Genomic DNA, 20,381 nt, shown 5'->3' with positions numbered 1-20,381 from the left:
TCCAGACGGTGGAGCCTCTGGTCTGCCCGATGTGAAAGGGCGTGACCACCTTTGGCAAGAAAGAAGGACGGGTCCTTAAAACCACCTTGTCCGGATGAACAGAAAGGAAAGGAGGTTTGGAAAAAAGAGCCTGGAGCTCACTCACTCTTCTAGCAGAGGTGATCGCTACCAGGAAAGCCGTCTTGAGAGTGAGAAGACGCAAAGGACAGGTACGAAGGGGCTCGAAGGGAGCGCACATCAGATATGTCAAGACAAGGTTCAAGTCCCATTGAGGCATAATGAACGGCACGGGAGGAAACGTGTGTGTAATACCTTTTAGGGAACGGTTAACAACCGGGGACTTAAAAAGAGAAGGCTGATCTGGAAGCCGTAAAAAGGCGGAGATGGCAGAAAGATAACCTTTGATAGTGCCCATAGCAGAGCCCTGCTGGGCCAAAGAAAGAAGGAACAGAAGGACTTCAGAAAGAGGGGCAGAAAGGGGATCCACAGCCTTCGCTGTGCACCATGCCACAAACTTGTTCCACCTGCAGGCGTACACCATTTTAGTGGAGGGACGCCTGGCTGCCAGAATGATATCACAGACTTCGGGAGGAAGATCGAAAGCTGTCAACTGTCGGCGATCAATCTCCATGCATGGAGGTGGAGGCTGGGCAGGTTCGGGTGGGGGACCGTCCCCTGCTGCTGCACAGATCCTCCTGAAGAGGCAGACAGATCGGGGGATCGATCGCCATGCTGAGTAGCTTGGGATACCAGTACCATCGTGCCCAATCCGGAGCCACAAGGATGACTTGGGCCCGGTCGCGCCGAAGCTTCTTCGGCACTCTGGGCAGAAGTGGCATAGGCGGAAAGGCTTACAACAGACCGCAACTCCACTCGAAAAGCGTCGCAGAGCGAGTGCCGCCTTGGAAATTCCAACACGCAGAACTGATGACATTGCGCTTTCTCTTCGGTGGCAAATAGATCTAACCAAGGCTCTCCCCACTGCTGAAAGAGACCTTGCGCAACGTCCGAGTGCAGATGCCATTCGTGATCCATTAAGCACCGGCGGCTGAGTTCGTCCGCCCTGGCGTTCAGAGATCCTGCCAGGGGTTGAACCACCAAGGTGATGCCCTGATGTTCCAGCAGAGCCTCCAGGCATAGGGTCCAGGACCCCACCCGCCCTGTTTGTTGCAATACCACATGGCGGTGGTGTTGTCCGTGGACACCTGCACCACACTTCCCCGGACAGAGGGAAGGAATGCCTTCAGTGCAAGTCGGATCGCCCGAAGCTCCAAAAGGTTGATATGGAGCCGGGACTCTGCCGGAGACCAGAGTCCTCTGATCTCCGCCTCCCCCAAGTGGCCTCGCAATCCCAGGAGGGACGCATCCGTCACCACTGTGTGCTCCGGCTGGGGAAGGGAGACGGATCTGCCATTGACCCAATCTGGATTCGTGAACCACCACTTCAATTGTCGTGCAGTGCCCTCCGAGATCTGGACATGATCGGACAGGTTGCCCTGATGCTGCGCCCACTGGAACTTCAGGTCCCACTGCAGAGCCCACATATGCGATCTCGCATGCTGCACTAGCAGGATGCAGGAGACCATCAGGCCCAGGAGCCAGAGGGTGATCCTGACTGAAACCCAGGACAGAGGCTGAAAGATTGGAATCAGAGCCTGAATATCCCGACTCGCTGCTCGGGAGAATAAACCCAAAACAGCGTCGAATCCAGAACTGCTCCGATGAAGGGGAGCTTCTGAGAGGGACTCAGGTGCGACTTCGGCACGTTGATGGAGAACCCCAGCAAATGCAGGAGGTTGGCCGTAGTCCGGAGATGGCTGACGATCGCCTGGGGCGAGCCCGCCTTCAACAACCAGTTGTCGAGGTACGGGAAGACTGACACCCCTGACCTGCGCAGGTGAGCTGCGACCACCTCCATCACCTTTGTGAACACCTGAGGGGCACTGGTAAGGCTGAAGGGGACCATGGCAAACTGAAAATGCTCCCGGACTACCGTGAACCGCAGGTAACGCCAGTGGGCCGGCAGAACGGGGATGTGAAAATATGCGTCCTGCAAGTCCAACGCTACCATCCAGTCTCCAGGGTCGAGGGCAGCCAGGACCTGAGCCAGAGTCAGCATTTTGAACTTCTCCTTCTGGAGGAAGCCATTGGCGTTCCGGAGTTCCAAGATGGGGCGCAGGCCCCCTCTGTCTTTTTTGGGGACCAGAAAGTAGTGGGAACAACCACCACGTCCTACTTCTGGCCCAGGAATGCGTTCGATGGCCCCCTAGGCCAAGAGGGCCGTAACTTCCTGCTGGAGAAGCGACAAGTGATCCCCTGACATGCGGTGGCATGGCTGGAGGGGAAGACTGAAAGGGAAGAGAATAACCCTTGCGGATGATCTGCAACACCCGCTCGTCCGATGTGATATCGTGCCAGTGGTGGAGGTGGTGGCGGACCCTGCCACCCACCGGCGTGGAGTGCTCCACAAAGCTCGGATTAGGAAGGATTGGAGGTAGAAGCAGCGGGGGCGGAGGTGGACTGCCCCCCACGCTGATTCCCAGAGCCGCCCCTACGAAAGCCGCGTCCACTGCCGCGCTGAGGCTGGTTCTGCACAGGCTTGTTGAAGGAACGTGCCTGGGCGCCCCTGCCTTGGCCACGAAAGGACCGAAACCCCGGAGTGGCTGGGCTCTTTGTGGCAAAGCCGCATCCTTACCCTCAGCAACTGCCTGGGAAAGGACAGCATGGCCCTCCTCAGGACACTGAGGTAACACCTGAGCAACCGTGTCTCACACCGCATGGGAATAGCGGCCCAACAAACAGGCGGTATTCACCGACAGCAGCCCCAAACTGGCTGACGAGAACAATCGCTTACCAAACTGCTCCAGTTTCTTAAGAGTCCTTATCCGGTGGAGCCGTGGGAAAGGCACTCTGCAACATTGAGACCTGGATGACCAGACTCTCAGGCGTGGGATGAGTGGTCAGAAACGCAGTGTCACCAGGCGCTTACGCCTGGTGACATTTTTATCCACAGGGGCCCCTGTGGCCGGCTGACCAAGTGCCCAAGAGGACGTCGGTGAGGGCTTCGTTGAAGTCGAAGCCGAATGGAGCACCTCAGTAAGGAGGTTAGTTTTGAGGGCTACCGTAGGAAGATCAAGATTGAGGACCTCAGCAGCCCGGCGAAGCACCATCGTGTAGGAAGCGCCCTCCTCCATCGTAGGCGGGGGAGAGGCAAACCCCGGGTCAGAAGAGACAGAGGTCGCCGGCGTCCTCCAGATCGTCCACCCAGTCCTGCTGGGAGTCACAGTGACTGTCAAGAGGGTCCGAGGACCCCTCCCAGTCATCCTCCAACTCAGTTGCAGGACGAACCGGTCGCGGCTCCAGAGCCGGAGAGGGGACAAACGGCGTCGGGAACGGCGCCGTCTCCCAATGCCGATCCCAGGCAGGAACGAAATGGTCCTGGAATCGGGGCAAGGGGGGAACAAACAGCACCCACTGCGGCGCTGGAGACGGAGCAGAGGACGGCGCTGGGGCCAGAGCAGGCAGCGCCGGACCCCGTGGCACCGGGACCAACGGCGTAGGATCCTGTGGCACCGAGGCCGAAAGAGGCAGTCCATGGTGGCAAGAAACTCTTGCACCTGTTCGGGAGTCGCTGACGGACCCGGGTAAGGCAGGTATGCCGCGGGACTCCCAGGCTCCAAAGGAGCCACAGGGGTAGAGCCCCTGTCCCCCTCATTCGCATCCGAGGACCAACAGGGGGACATGGGAGAGCGAACAAGCTTCTTCGACTTCTTTTTATGTCGTCGCTTACTGGAATTGGAGGGCGAAGACTTGGAACCCGAGGAGCGACGACTGCGGCCCCGCGAGCGGTCCCTGGACCTGGAGCGGCATTGGGACGAGTGCTGGACCTCCAGCAGCTTCCGGCGCAACTCCCTCAAGGCCTTCGGGGCCATGGCTCGACAGTCCCGGCAAGACCGGGAGTCATGGTCGGTCTCCAGGCAGTAGAGGCAAACATCATGGGGGTCCGCCACCGACATGTTGCGACGGCAGGCCCCACAAAACTTAAAGCGAGGCATCCCTACGTGCACCAGGAGGAAAAAGGGGAGACAAAAAGTCTCAAAAGAGTAGTCAAAAAGTGACTAAGGTATGTGCTCTATCCAGATCTGCGCTTGCTGACGCGGAAAAAGAAAGAACTGACGTCAGCGCGCATGGGTGGCGCCTAAGTAGTCTCTGTGACGTCATCTCGGCGCTTACGCCAGTGACGGACGCGGAGCCGCACAACGCCACATACTGACACGCAGTGGTACTGCTACAAAAGACTTTTCCGGATCCAGTCTGACGCCTGGGGATATTCATAGGTAAGGAATCTATCACTAACGTGTCTCTTTCAGATATATACTTATCTTGCGATGTAAAGGCATGCGCTGTAAAGACATATTCGTGGTAAATGCTTGCATTGTAAAGGCAATGCGAGGTAAAGGCATTGTGTGGTAATGGGTGCGTGGTTAAGGTATTACGTTGTAATGCCCACATTGTAAAGGCTGTGTCCCGTGTATCAGGGTAGGATCCCAAGGTTGAGAAACAAAGGCCATATTCTTATGCCACCTCTCTTTCCTTATGTCTCCCACCACAGAAAAAGTACAATGATTAATGAAACCATTAATGAATGCACACAAAAAAAAAAAAAAAACTCAAATTTCCCTCAAAACGGAAAGAGGCCTTCATTAGACTGTTACACCATTGCTAGTGAGGAAAGTATTAGTATTATACCAATTATAGCAGACACATGAATCGTTTCCTGGGGTACCAAGAAGAGAGACAAACTAAAGCTACTCACAGCTAGGAACTGTGGGTCTACAGAAAACTCAGGATGTCCTTGTAGCCAGCACTCCAGCTCACAGCGCCGTGGTGCATCTTCTCCGAGCAGCAACTTGCCCTGTTTGTTCACCACCGGAATCCTAGCATCTACGTCTATCCAGGGTTCCTGCCACAGTAGCTCTGCCATCCGCTCCACCTTAAACTGAAAGCAAAGCACACATCCTCAGCTTTGGCATACAGTAAAGCTATGTAAATTAAACTGAAAACTGTTAGCTTCAAAAAGACAAATATGCATGTATGTATATGGTATTTCTATAGCGTACAGCTAGCCAAGAAGCAGCTGAGAACTGCACATGTTCAAGGACAAATTAAAGATATCGGGATTGCAGAGGTGGGTTGTCAGTGGGAGTGGCACTCTCTCATTGACTGTACTACTGATAGATAGGGAGTTGAAAAGCTAAAACGATGTAGTGTAGACAGTAGAATGGAAAGGAGTCCAATAAAGAAACAATGTGATTGAAGACAGATGCAGAGAGAAGGAAATACGGAGCAAAAAGGAAAATACAATATAAGTAGGACTGTATGATCTCTGGCATCAATACATCATACAGCAGGGTTAAAAATCTGTGAAGCAGTAACAAACAAAAGTGAACTACTTGCAACTACAAGTCTCCAGCATTCTTATCTTTCATAGACTGGCAGGCTTATAATATTTCCTACCATCAGGATGTGAAGCCCTAGCTGCACTTCAAGAAAAGCAGAGTCAGAAATGCATTTATGGACAGCATTCATATTTACTACTTATATCTGCTTCATTATGTTTGACCAAACTCCAGCCAATGAGGTGGATGTGCTCTTATCTCCATTTCTCTAAAGGCCATTACAATATATTTTAAATACAGGACGTCTGAGGAGGGGCCATGGTATGAATAAGATGGGAACTGGCAGTGGAAAACAGTAATTACAGGTATTGTATTCATTCGCCAACATCAGATCTTTCAAACATGACCATGCTTGAAATACACTGCTTAGGAGAAAACTAAATCAGAGGTGGGAAATGCCTCAAATAAGAAAAATACATGTTGAAGTACAGCTCTCTTCAACATATAAGTAAGGGTGTGAAGAAATTGTGTAAGTTCACATTGCGTGATTATGAAAATTTGGGGAAATTTACACCAAATTATGTGAACCACAAAGCAGACATTTGGCACTATATTTTAGTGTGCAATGCGTCCTCATGTCCAAAATGGACACGAAGATGCACTTTGTACTAAGCACTTAGTTGCACGTGGCACTAACAGCAGCTCCTTAGGTTCTGTTCGTTCATGTTGTGTGTGTTCTTGGCATAGGATTTTCCCTGAACAGATGACAAATATGTGGCGCAATGGCATAGTTTTTCACGTTAAAAGCAACATGCAGGAAATTATGCTGGTGTAACGAAAATTTGCCTAAGCCTACATATACCTTTCCCCTGCACCAATATGGAGGAAGGATAATGTTACTTACCCAGTAAGCATCTGTTCTTGGCATGTAGAGCAGTAGATTCACTGTCTTTGTATACTCCTGCCATCTTGTATTGGGTCCGGATGTTTGCAAGTTGATTTTCTTCGAAGAAACCTTTCCAGTCACGAGATCAGGTGACTCCTCCTTTCAGTGATAGTGCACATGGGCATCGACTCCATTGTTAGATTGTTTTCCCGGAGGGTGAGAATGGAGTTATTAAGTGTAGAATAGAGATGTCCATGCGTATGTATGTAAACTGATAAACTGCAACAACTACAGGAGACCGGGGAGGCGGGCAGGCACATGTGAACCTACAGATCTACATGCCAAGAAGGTAAGTAACATTATCTGTTTGAAGCATGCGAGCTGTAGATCGCATGCTTTGCATAGACTATATAACAGTATACTCCCAAAATCGGTGGCTAACCTGTAGCCGTTGCAGTTGTTTGAAAAAGTGTTTTAAGTACTGCCTGGCCTACATTAGCTTGTTGCCTCGCTAACACATCTACACAATAGTGCTTGGTGAATGTGTGCGGAGTAGACCATGTTGCTACCTTTCAGATGTCCGCTAGGGGAATATTCCCTAAGAAGGCCATTGTAGCTCCTATTTTGCGAGTGGAATGCGCTCTAGGGGTAATATCAGAGTTCTTTTCGCTTTCACATAACATGTTTGGATACATTTGATGATCCACTTTGCTATGCCTGATTTAGATAATGAGATTACCTTTGTGTGGTGGCAAAAAAGCAACAAAAAGCCATTTTGTTTTGAGAAATTCTTTTGTTCTCTGTACATAATATAGTAGACCTCTTCTAACATCTACTGTGTGTAGAGCTCATTCTGCTACAGAATCAGTTTGAGGAAAACACCGGTAACTCAACTAATTGATTGAAATGAAAAGCAGAAACTACTTTAGGAAGAAATTTGTGATTGGTTCGAAGAACCACCTAGTCTTTGTGAAGCTGAAAGAAAGGCTCTTGAATAGCTAATACCTGAAGTTCACCAACTCTCCTTAGTGAAGTGAATGCAATGAGAAAAGCAACCTTCCTTGAGAGGCAAGGACTATGTTTAAGTTCCATACTAGTGCAGGTGGGACTCTTGGTGGTATCACTCGTTTTAATCCTTCCATAAAGGCTTTAATCACTGGTACTCTGAATAGAGATAAGTCTTGTCTGTTTTGTAAATATGCAGCTACTGCTGCTAAATGCAAGCGGATGGATGTATAGGCTAGTCCAGATTGCTGTAAATGTAAGAGATAACAAAATATGTTTTACACTGAAGCATCAAGAAGATTGATATTGTTTTAGTTGCAATAGATAAACTGTTTCCATTTTGCTGCATAACATGCCCTAGTAGTAGGCTTTCTAGCCTATTTTAGGATAGTCATACAGTCTGGTGGTAAGTGTAAATATAAAAGATCAGGGATCAGAGAACCTAGCTAGATGGGAATGGAGAGGTCTACTTAGTGAGTAAGACACACCTCAAATAGAGAAAAGAAAATACTTTTCTTGAGTCCCCTCACTCACCAAAGGTTTCCCCTAGGTGACATACTTCATCATTGGGGCCATCCCAAGCATCTACTGCTTGGGGCATGCTGCGACTTGCGACAGTTACGTAGGAGCACTATTTAGTGAAGACTATGTGTAGTGCAGTGAAGGGGGAGTGGTGCAGGTTGATTAAAAATTACCTAGCTAGTGAGCGTAAATGAGTTTATTCTTGCTCCTAGTTGGTAAAGGATAAAAAGGGAGTTTAATAAAAGGGAGGAATTAGGTAATAATGTGCTAATAGTCCCTAATATTGATGGTCAACAAGTTTCGAGGTTGTCCCCTAAACCTCTTCTTCAGGACCGCATGGGGACCAGCCCCATGTGTACCACTCCGTGCAAAGACCTGTAATAACGTGATAAGGTAAGAGATAATAATAAATGTGCACTTCAGTGTCAGCGTAAATCAATTACATACGGTTAGATTGAACACGTAGTATCTGGACAAATACAAAAAAACATACATGTTAATATGCTGCCTGCCCATCGATGTCGTGGGCAGGTGATTCATCTTGGATCAAAATAAACCGTAGGTGATGGTGCTCATGACTGTAATGCACCCCAACCAGTGAGTGATGCTTTTACTGTTAGCACTGTCTGGGACAGAGTCGAGAAAGGGCCTCCCTTTGGATACATTTTGTGGATTCCACCACTACAGAGAGCGATGGGTGTGGCCATCTACCAACACTATCTCGGTCAACTGACCCTGCAACTGGTTACACTGACTTGCTAAGCATTCTTGAAGGGGACGCAAGTGAAGACTTGCTTGGGGAACAATTACGATGCAAGACGCCATCCTCCCGAGCAATTGCATGAATATTGTTTGCTGGTAATGATTGGTTGGGCTGAAGCGGAGTGAGAAGGGGCTGAATACTCTGAATTGTGGCTGTATTGGGAGAGGCTGGAGCTTTTTGAGAATTTATCGTGGCTCCCAGATAGGTTTGGGTGTTGGAAGGCTGTAGGTGAGGCTTCACTGTAAATCCTAGTTGGTGAAGTAAGTGAATAGTGGTTTGAGACACATTTGGTAAGTGCTGGCTTTGATGAGCCAGCCGTTCAGGTATGGAAAGACGTGGATGTTCTGTCTTCTCAGATGGGCTGTGACTATTGCCAGGCATTTGGTAAATACCCTGGGAGCAGCGGTGACTCCAAACTGTAGTACTTTGAATTGGTAATGGTGACCTGCTTTCATGAATCTGAGGTATTTGGGATGAGCGGGATGAATTGGGATGTGGAAATATGCGTCCTTTAAATCTAGGGGAGACAAAGTCGCCCTGCTGTAAAAGTAGGAGCACTTGTTGAAGAGTCACCATGTGGAACGCTCTGACAGTATGTAGTGGTTTTGTTCCCTGAGGTCTAGAATAGGTCTCAAGAAGCAGCCCTTTTTGGGAATTAGAAAATATAGGGAGTACACGCCTGACACTTGATATTTTAACGGTACAGGCTCTATGGCTCCTTTTAACAAGAGAGACTGGACTTCCTGTTTGAGTAGGTGTAAATGTTCTAGTGACATTTTGTGAGTGCGTGGTGGAATGCTTGGAGGATTGTTGGTAAGCTCCAGGCAATAATCATGTTGGATAATTCCTAACACCCATTTGGCTGTGGTAATAGATTGCCAAATGGGGAGAAATTGTAGAAGACGTCCCAGACAGGTGTTAAATGATTGGGGGAAAGGGTAGGCAAGTCGCTCCTTGTTAGGGGAGGGGGAATTATGTGGTGTGGAACCTTTGCCCCATACCTTTGTTATTGTTACCTCTGTATCCTCCTCTAAAGAAGCCTCTTGTAGAGGAAGATCGATTGTTGCCTTTGTATGAGGTGGTAGTACTGTCTGAGGACATGATTTTTGACCCCCTCGATAGAAGGTACGATGAAAGGAGCCACGAATAGAAGGGGACTGCAGAGCTCCCATAGACTTGACTACTTCTGTATCTTTTTTCATTTTTTCCAATGACTTATCCACTTCGGGCCCGAAAAGGGATGCTCCTTGTCAAATGGAATATTTAAAATAGACTGTTGGGCTTCAGGTTTGAAACCAGAAATCCTTAACCATGCATGCCTCCTTGATAACACATTAGTGTTGATCTCTCTAGCTACGGGGTCAGCAGCATCTAAAGCACATCTAATTGATGAATTGGAGATGAGCTTCCCTTCTTGCACCAAATCTTGAGCTTTTGCTTTGTGCTCATCCGGAAGATATTGGCCAGTTGCTCAATTTCGTCCCAGTGTGCCCCATCATACCTGGTTAGTAGGGCCTGGGTGATGGCAATGTGCAAATGATTTGTTGCTTGGGCGTCTACTCTTTTACCAGAAGCGTTGAAGAGTTTTAACTGTGTCTGGAGGGGGACCATATCCTGTGGTTTGTGAATTGGCCCCTTTACAGGCATTAAAAACAACTAAAGTTTTTAGTGGCAATTGCCCTTTAATAAAAGCTGGATCTGACGGAGCAGGCTCATATTTTTTTTATCTATACTGGGGGTGAAAATACGAGCACACACAGGGTCTTTAAAAATATCATCGGCACGTCGCATCATAACTTTGAGCATAGGTGGAGTCTGGCTAGCCCTTTGTGTGTTACTAAGTGCTTCAAATAAGATATCTTCTTCTAGAGATTCGTTGTGTAACTGTACTCCATGATATTCTGCAGCTCTATTAAGTAATTCAAGATATCCCACATTATCGTCAGGAGGGGAAGGCTTTGCAGGGTAAAGATCTGGGTTATTTGTGGGTGAATCAGTGTTGTAGCCCTTCCAGGGACCCATTGGTGTAAAATGCTCCCCCCACCCCCTGTCTCCATCATCATCATCAAGTGGTGGTGGTGGAGAGTTAGTTGGTGTAATGAGTAAATACTCTGGTGGTGGGGAAAGTGGTGGAGGGGAACGTGGAGGAGGAGGAGAGGGGTTAGTACCTACATTCTTTCTCTTTAAAGGAATTTGATAGTGCGTCCTCAGGTTTGCGCTTCTGAGGCAGTTTAGTAAGGACGTCCTGTATGTGGATTATTATAAAGTTCTGTTTGTTTTGGGTCCGATTTTGGTGGTGGGACTTCGAAAATCGGATCCTGCGGCTTCGGAGGAACATTTTTTTGGTTTCAGTGCCAGGTTGAAGTGATTTTTGGGCGTGGAAGATTTCGGTTTCGAAGCAGTCTTTGATTTCAATGTCAATGGTTTCGGCTCTGAAACGGTTTTCGGCTTCGAGCCTGAAGGTTTCGGCTCGGTGCCTGACTTTGGCCAACTCGATCCCGAGCCAGAAGGCTTAGTGACGTGTTTCGGTGCAGAGCCAGAAGACGGGCCATCAACAACATCTTCTCGGTGCCGACCATGGCCCGAAGGCAAGGGTGGAACCGAAGCCTTTTGCTTAGGCTGATTTGATTTTTGGGGACAGGGGTGTTCAGTACTCACGAGATGTTGAGCTTGTGGTAAGTCTTCTTCCATCTCGGAGTCCGATTCCGGAATAGATGCAAGTTTTTTTTAGTTTCTTTTTTTTAAAATTTCCAAAACATTTATTGCAGCATTTCAAAAGCTCACAGCCTTGCGCATACAACCTCACGGGCCGGCTACAGATGATCCTCCCCCTTTGTCACTTTCCACTTTGTACACAGCCAATTGACCGACAACCCGGAGGTCCGGCGGCAAAGCCCTGCAACACATTCCTGATATCATACCTGCTTAATACTCTTCAGATCAGGGTCCACAAGAGGATTTCCTTTTCCTTCGTGCGCATCTACCCTGTATGCCAACAGCGAAGGCAAGCTTGGGATAGGAATGACCAGAGTCCCTCCTCTAGATAGAAGTCATTAATTGTCATTGTCCCGATGGGCACACAACTGTAGTTCCCCACAGCTCGGATCCCTAAGCCAGGTAGGCCACACGCATCTGAGCGGCCCCCGCCCCATCAACCCCGAGAGCAAGCGGCAATAAAGGGCCACACTCCAATGTGCCCTACCATAATACCTGCAGTGCATTCTACGCCTCCCACCTCTGTGGTCGATCTACCATGTCACGTATGGATACATTTATACCAGGCCGTGTGCCTCCTCTATTCCCCTTGGCAGCAAACATCCAGCACCTTCTCATCTTAAGTGCCACCCCTGCCATAACTCCTACCCCAGGCAGATCATCTCAACCGTGTATCTTCCACTCCGATACCTCGATTGCTCACCATTGCAAAGCCTCAATAATCCGCTCCTAAATTGATGCTAGGCCTGTCGGTACCGCCCCCGCTGTTACCTGTCTCCCATATCCAGCTGAGTCGGAATGTGCAGCCAGGTATGTTCTGAACGGATCCCATATGTCCTTGGCCCTGCTAGTCAATGGTTGTGTATCGGCGTATACCGTGTACTGTTCTTGGCAGTACAGTAAATCCGCAATCCATTCCTTAAATTTCGGTGCACGACCCCTCCCCCACCTACATGCAACCCTCCGCTTTGCTAGCAAAAGTGCAATGTTCCCAAATTTACGATATACCTTGGGTATCTGCATAGTGTAGCCCGGTGGCATCATGAGCGGGTCCCGCTCAATCGTGTCGCCCAGCATAGCCGTCATCGCGGTGTGTACTTGCGTCCAGTAATCGGCCACCCTCAGACACATCCAAGCCAGGTGTAAAAAACCAGCTCCTTCCGAGTGGCACCGCTCACATTTATCATTGTCCGAAAGTCAGAATCGCAGTTTTCTTACGGGCGTGCAGTAAAATCTCTGCAAAAACTTGTAGTGGATAATCCGTAATCTGCAGCTGGACGAGATTTGAGAAGTGACCTCACAGCAATACGCCCACTGCGCCTCCGTTATGTCCCTGCCTAAGTCAACACTCCACCGCTTGAGCGCTCTACATTCTACACTCCCACTTTGCTCTCGAATACTACTATACAGATGAGAGACTAAATGCCTACCATCCGCAGAAGTGAGCAAAACTTGCAAAGACCTTACAATTTCAGGTTCGGCCGGAAAATGCGGTAGAACAGTCCTCAGCCCCTGCCGCAGCCGGATATAATAAAAGATATCTAACGGAGTGGGCCGATACCCCTGAAACAGTTGTTCTCTCGTTTTGAACTGACCGTTCAGAAAGAGATCGCCCCAATAACGTATTTTTATCTTAGCGCACAACCCCTGGAAACCCCCTTCCTGCAACAGGGACAAATCCGTGTGATAAACTAGTGGCAAGGTCGGTGCGTACAAGAACGTGAGTGCGATCCTGCGTAGGATTCGCTGCCACGCATCTATCGTGCACGTCACCGTAGTGGATGGCGTCTCAATTACACTTACGGGGCCCTGAATAATGCCTTTCAGTGGCATAGGTCGAACTATCCAGTCCTCCACCGCCAGCTGCGGCATAAATGGCGTAGGCGCAAACCAATGGTAAGCGAAATGGGCTTGCGCACTCAAGTAATAAGCTAGAAAGTCAGGAACGTCAAATCCCCCACTACGATATGGCTGGGTAATAGTCGACCACGCCAGTCGTGGTTGCTTACCAGCCCAGAACAATCTCAAGAGCTCCGAACGCAGTGTCCGGAAAAAAAACGCCCCTGGATAGTACGGAATGTTCTGGAAGAAGTATAAGAAGCGAGGTAACACCACCATTTTAATTAGCGAGGCCCTACCAGCCATGGTAAATGGTAAAGATATCCAACGAGTGACGTCCTCCGCAAGCTTAGTGATGGCAGTGCCATAATTCAAGCGTAACGTCTCCTCCCTCAGCTTTGAAATCTGAATCCCTAAGTATCGAAGATCCGAGTCACACCATTCGAGCAGATAGTCCAATGAGAATCGGACCACCGCGGGTGTCAGGGGAAAAAACTGCGACTTCTTCCAGTTGATTTGTATACCAGATAATCGCCCAAACACCAAAAATTTGCGGAGCAGCGGATTGAGGTTAGTCTGCGGATCCACCACATACAGCGTTAAATCATCCGCATAGAGTGACACATCAATCTGACGTTGAAAACACTTAAAGGCACTTTGCTTGTGCAACTGTCGGATACGGCATGCTAAGGGCTCGATAGCTATCGCGAATAGCAACGGGCACCCCTGTCTGGTACCCCTGGTTAATGAGATCGGGTCAGACATCTCACCATTAAGTAATACTCTCGCTTTCGGATCAGTGTAAAGCAATTTTATCCACGCCACGAATATTTTGGGAAACCCCATCCGGTACAGAATAGCAAACAAGTACCTCCACTCAACCGAGTCAAATGCTTTGGTAGCATCAAGAAATATGGGAGCGACTGGCAGATCCAGCGCTATCGTGTGAATCAATGAGAAGAGGGTTCGCAAATTACTAGTAGTAGATCTCCCAGGGACGAACCCTGCCTGATCTGGAAGGGCAATCTTAGTCATCAGCAGAGAGAGCCTAGTGGCAAGCACCTTCGCCAATATCTTAGCGTCGCAATTTATCAAAGAGAGCGGCCTATACGCATCGCATTCAGCCGGGTCCTTGCCTGGTTTCAGCAGAGAGGTAATCACTACCTCCCTCATTGACCTCGGCAACACTCCCACCTCCAGAGATTCCTCATAAACCTCCCTGAGCACTGGGGCCATGACTTCAATATAACATTTATAAAATTCCGCCGGTAGCCCATCTAGGCCTGGCGCCTTACCATTACTCAGAGACATAATCGCCTCCCGTATCTCATCAAGTTCGAATGGAGCCCCAAGGAACTGTCTATGTTCATCGCTCAACCAACATAATGCCACATCAACCAAGAACTCCCCAAATATGACCTCCCCACCGCCGCGGGTAGCATATAACTCCTCATAATGCGCAGTGAAGAGACCTAAAATTCCCTTCGTATCTTGATGCATGGCTCCTTCCGGTGTGCATATCTCTAATATGTGCGAAGTGCACCGCGAATGTCGTGAAATCTCCGCTAAGGCACGACCCGGTCTCTCTCCTTCACAGTATCTACGGGCTTGCCGAACAAGTTACTTACCTTCGGTAACGATGTATCTGTAAGAAACCTTAGTTAGTTAGATTCCTCACCTTAGAATATCCCCAGGCGTCAGACTGGATCCGGAAGATTTTTCGTCAGCAATACCCCTTGTGCGTCGCTAGGCGTCGTCTGCGGCTCCGCGTCCGTCGTCGGCGTCGTGCGCCGGAATGACGTCGGAGTACTTAGACGCCGCCCTCGCGCGCTGACATCAGTTCTTGTACATAGCCTTCCGCGCCAGGAACGCAGAGCCATGCAAGAGACCGACACTGGTGCCAAAAAATTCTAGGGCCCTGAAAGGGATTGCCTTAACCCTAGATGTCAGTTCGCAGAACGGGGAGGATGGGTGGGTCGGTGAGGAATCTAACTAACTAATGTTTCTTACAGATACATCGTTACCGAAGGTAAGTAACTTGTTCATCTGAAAGAAACACGTTAGTTAGATTCTTCACCTTAGAATAGATACCCCAGCAATACCAACCCCGGTGGTGGGTCTGCGAACCAAGATCACACCAGCAAGTCCTGGAGGACAGAACGGCCAAAGAAGCCATCTCTCCGCACTTGGCTGTCAAGGCAATAATGCCTGGCAAACGTGCGTAGCGAAGCCCACGTTGCCGCCTGACAGATGTCCTGCAAAGGGACACCCCGTCCCAAAGCAGTAGTAGCCACTGTGGCCCGAGTAGAATGGGCGCGCAGCCCAACAGGAGGGTCCTTTTTTGCCAAGGAATAACAAATTTTGATGCACAAAACGACCCACCGAGAGATGGACCGTTTGTGCACAGCTTTTCCCTTCTTAGCACCCACGTATCCAACGAAAAGTTGGTCGTCCACCCGGAACTGCTTTGTGCGGTCCAGATAAAAGGAGAGCGCACGTTTTGGGTCCAGACGGTGGAGCCTCTCTTCCTCTTTGGAAGGATGCGGAGGCGGAAAGAAGGTGGGCAAGGTGACAGACTGCCCAAGATGAAAGGGGGTCACCACTTTCGGAAGAAAGGAGGGACGAGGCCGAAGGACAACCTTGTCCGGATGAACAGAGAGAAAAGGAGGCTTTGATGATAAAGCCTGGAGCTCACTCACCCGTCTAGCCGAGGTGATGGCTACCAGAAAAGCAGTCTTAAGCGTCAGCAGACGGAGAGGACAATTATGAAGAGGCTCAAAGGGAGCGCACATTAGAAACGTGAGAACAAGATTCAAGTTCCACTGAGGCATTACAAAAGGGACAGGAGGGAACGTGTGAGTAATGCCTTTTAGAAAGCGTGTAACTACAGGGGACTTGAAAAGAGAAGGCTGATCAGGAAGCCGCAAGAAGGCAGAGATGGCAGCAAGATAACCCTTCAAGGTGCCCAGGGCAGAGCCCTGCCGGGCCAAAGAAAGAAGAAAGAGGAGAACCTCAGAAAGAGGGGCGGAAAGGGGATCCACAGCCTTTGCTGTGCACCATGCCACAAATTTGTTCCACCGGCAGGCGTATACCGTCTTTGTGGAGGGACGCCTGGCTGCCAGAATGATATCACAGACTTCAGGAGGCAAGTCAAATGGCATCAACTGCCGCCGCTCAATCTCCACGCATGGAGGTGGAGGCTGGACAGGTTCGGGTGGAGGACCGTCCCCTGCTGCTGTGACAGAAGATCCTCCCGAAGGGGCAGACGAACCGGAGGATGGGTCAACATACTGAGTAGCTCGGGATACCAGTACCTTCGTGCCCAATCCGGAGCCACCAAGATGACTTGGGCCCGGTCGCGCTTGATCTTCTTCAGCACTCTGGGCAGAAGTGGTATAGGCGGAAAGGCGTACAACAGACCGCAACTCCACTCGTGACGAAAAGCGTCGCCGAGCGAGTGCCGCCTTGGAAATTCCAACGCGCAGAACTGCTGACATTGCACGTTCTCTTCGGTGGCGAATAGATCTAACCAAGGCTCTCCCCACTGCTGAAAGAGACCTTGCGCCACTTCGGAGTTCAGACGCCATTCGTGATCCATCATGCACCGGCGGCTGAGTTTGTCTGCTCTGGCGTTCAGAGAGCCCGCCAGATGTTGAACCACTAGGGTGACGCCCTGGTGTTCCAGCCACGTCCAGAGGCGCAAAGCCTCCGGACAAAGGGTCCACGACCCCACCCCGCCCTGTTTGTTGCAATACCACATGGCGGTGGTGTTGTCCGTGAACACCTGCACGACACTTCCCCTGACAGAGGGAAGGAAGGCTTTCAGTGCAAGTCGGATCGCTCTCAACTCCAACAGGTTGATGTGGAGGCGAGACTCCGCCGGAGACCAGAGGCCTCTGATCTCCGCCTCTCCCATATGGCCACCCCATCCCAGGAGAGACGCATCCGTCACTACGACATGCTCCGGGTTGGGGAAGGGACAGGCTCTTGCCCGTGACCCAATTGCGGTCCATGAGCCACCACTGCAACTGCTGTGCAGTGCCCTCCGAGATCAAGACACGGTCGGACAGGTTGCCGTGATGCTGGGCCCACTGAAACTTCAGGTCCCACTGCAGAGCCCGCATGCGCCGCCTGGCGTGATGCACTAGTAGGATGCAGGCGGCCATCAGCCCCAGAAGCCGCACCACTAGCCTGACCGAAACCCAGGATAGAGGCCGAGAGATGGGAATCAGGGCCTGTATATCCCGGACCCGCTGTTCCGGCGGATAGACCCGGAACTGCGCAGAATCAAGAACCGCTCCGATGAAGAGGAGCTTCTGAGAGGGACTCAGGTGTGACTTCGGCACGTTGATGGAAAACCCCAGCAAATGCAGGAGATCCGCCGTAGTCTGGAGGTGGGAGACGACTGCCTGGGGCGAGCCCGCCTTCAACAACCAGTCGTCGAGATAGGGGAAGACTGGAACCCCTGATCTGCGCAGATGAGCTGCGACCACCGCCATCACTTTCGTGAACACCCGAGGGGCACTGGGAAGGCCGAAGGGGAGCACGGTGAACTGAAAGTGCTCCTGACCCACCGTGAACCGCAGGTAACGCCGGTGGGCCGGCAGGACGGGGATGTGGAAATATGCGTCCTGCAAGTCCAACGCTACTATCCAGTCTCCAGGGTCTAGGGCAGCTAGAACCTGAGCCAAAGTTAACATCTTGAACCTTTCCTTCCAGAGGAAGGCATTGACGTTCCGGAGGTCCAAGATAGGGCGTAGGCCCCCTTTGCCCTTCTTGGGAACCAGAAAGTAGTGGGAATAACAACCACGACCTACTTCTGGGCTCGGAACGCGCTCGACGGCCCCCTTGGCCAAGAGGGCCGAAACTTCCTCGTGGAGAAGATTCAAATGATCCCCCGAGATACGGTGGTGCTGCGGTGGCATGGCTGGAGGGGTCGTCTCGAAGGGGAGGGAGTAGCCCCTTTGGACGATTTGCAGCACCCACCTGTCCGATGTGATGGACCGCCAGTGGAGCAGGTGATGGCGAACTCTGCCGCCCACTGGCGTGGAATGGGCCTGAAAGCTCGGACTAGGAAGGCTTTGAGGCGGATGCTGCCGGGGTGGATGTGGGCTGACCGCGTCGTCCTCCAGAACCGCCTCGGCGGAAACCACGTCCGCGACCACGCGCAGGTTGGTTCTGCGGCTGGTGGCTAGGCGGACGTGAGGAGGCACCCCTTCCTTGGCCACGAAAGGGGCGAAAGGCCGAAGTTTGCGACCGCGGGGCCGAGAGGCCCAAGGACTTGGCCGTAGCCCGGGAGTCCTTAAAGCGATTCAGCGCACTGTCCGCTTTCTCACCAAAAAGGCGAGTGCCATCAAAGGGCATGTCCATGAGAGTGCTCTGGACATCACCCGAAAAGGACGTGGACCGCAGCCAGGCGTGACGTCTAAGCGCCACCGTGGTAGAAATCGCCCTACCCAGCGAGTCCGTAGTGTCGAGCCCACATCTGATAGCATGTCGCGCTGCATCCCTCCCATCGGCCAGAGCCTGGGTAAGTCGTGTCTGGACCTCCTCCGGACACAGGGGCAGCACGTCCTCTCCTCCGAAGCCACAGTCGGAGGAGAGATGAATCCAGTGTCTGGCCAGGAATCCAGACCACTGGACTCCCCCAGTTCATCTGCCCAGTCCTGTGACAGCTGAGCCTGAACGGTCAAAGGATCCTCGGACCCCTCCCATTCGCCCCCGTCATCCGATTCCTGGTAAACAGGAGGAAGAATCGGAGCCGGACGATAGACATAATGTGTCTCCAGCGGCACCGTACGCGGCGTCCATTGACGCCGTAACGGCGCCGGGTCCGGAGCGGGGCTGAACTGGGGCACGGAGGTGGAACCGGTGTCGGCGGAGGAGGCGTGACGAGGTCGACCGGCGTCGACGGGGACGAGTCCCTCGGGCACAGGCGTCGAGGCCGGAGCCGGCGCCGGAGCCACCGGCATGCAAGGTTGCCCAGTCGGGTCCGCGGGGCCCGAAGGCGTGACAGCGGGCGTCGACGGCGGAGCCAGGTTCCTCATGGCCGAGAGGAAGGCACTGACTTCCGCCGGCGTCGCGTCAGTCCCAGGGACCGGCGGGTATGGGGACTTGCGCGGCGCCTGCGGCTTCGCTGGAGCCGCGGGGGTGGAACCACCCTGACCCTCGGCCGAGTCGCGCGACCGGCGAGGGGAGTCCGAAGAGCGGTGTCGCCTCTTGGACTTCTTGGAGTGCTTCGACTTACCCGAAGACTTGGAGCCAGACGATCGGTGATGACGTCGGCTGCGGCTCCGCGACCGATCCTTGGACCTCCTCCTAGACCGGGATCGAGAGGGGCGCGGAGCCGAGTGGCGAAGCTCGAGAAGCTTACGGGACCGCTCCCGTCTAGCCTTCAAGGTCAGGGCCTTGCAGTCCGAACACGACTCCGCGTCGTGGTTGAGGCCCAAACAGTAAAGGCACCGGCGGTGATGATCCGTAACCGACATAAAGCGGTTGCAGTCAGCACAGGCTTTAAAACCAGGCATCCTACCGGCACCGGAGTCGAGACAAGATCAAAAAGGATCAAAAAAGTTAGTCAAAAAAGACTAAAAGGGGTAGCTCTCCCGGATCTGCGCTTACTGGCACGGAAAAAAGAAGAACTGATGTCAGCGCGCGAGGGCGGCGTCTAAGTACTCCAACGACGTCATTCCGGCGCACGACGCCGACGACGGACGCGGAGCCGCAGACGACGCCTAGCGACGCGCAAGGGGTATTGCTGACGAAAAATTTTCCGGATCCAGTCTGACGCCTGGGGATATTCTAAGGTGAGGAATCTAACTAACGTGTTTCTTTCAGATAGAACATGCACTGCACTTTGGACGGTGGAGAAAAGATCTAACCAGGGTTTTCCCTACTGCCAGAAGATGCTCCGTGCCACCTCGTGGAGCAGGCACCATTGTTGATGTGCCAGACACAGTCGGCTGAGCTAATCCGCCCTTGCATTCAAGGATCTTGCCAGGTGGTTCACCATCAGGGAAATGCCACGACGCTCCTGCCATTTCTAGATGTGCAAAACTTCTTTGGGCAGCAACAAGGACCACACTCTGCCCTGCTTGTTGCAGTACCACAAGGCGGTAGTGTTGGCCGCGAGAAGCTGCACTAATCTCCTCTTGCTGAAAGGCAAGAAAGCCTTCAATGCCAGGTGAATGGCTAGTAACTCCAGAAAAGTCGTATGGAGTAAGGTTTCCGCCAGAGACCCCCAGATGACCTT

At 51.5% G+C, this 20,381-nt stretch overlaps 1 protein-coding gene across 7 annotated transcripts in view; it reads right to left on the bottom strand.

The window, feature by feature from the left end:
* Positions 1–20,381, bottom strand: part of LOC146871232 (ATP-dependent chromatin remodeler CHD8-like) — a 2,388,691-nt gene that overhangs the window by 110,498 nt on the left and 2,257,812 nt on the right. For all 7 annotated transcript variants that reach the window (XM_085650618.1, XM_085650635.1, XM_085650640.1 and 4 more), the window contains exon 35: positions 4,817–4,999. In XM_085650618.1, coding sequence (XP_085506744.1) covers positions 4,817–4,999 — 183 coding nt within the window. The remainder of the gene's footprint in view (positions 1–4,816; positions 5,000–20,381) is intronic.

The sequence above is a fragment of the Triturus cristatus genome, chromosome 1_1 (assembly GCF_964204655.1).
Source record: "Triturus cristatus chromosome 1_1, aTriCri1.1, whole genome shotgun sequence".
NCBI lineage: Eukaryota > Metazoa > Chordata > Amphibia > Caudata > Salamandridae > Triturus > Triturus cristatus.
The sequence above is the reverse complement of the archived record's forward strand: the minus strand, read 5'-3'. Positions and strand labels throughout refer to the sequence as shown.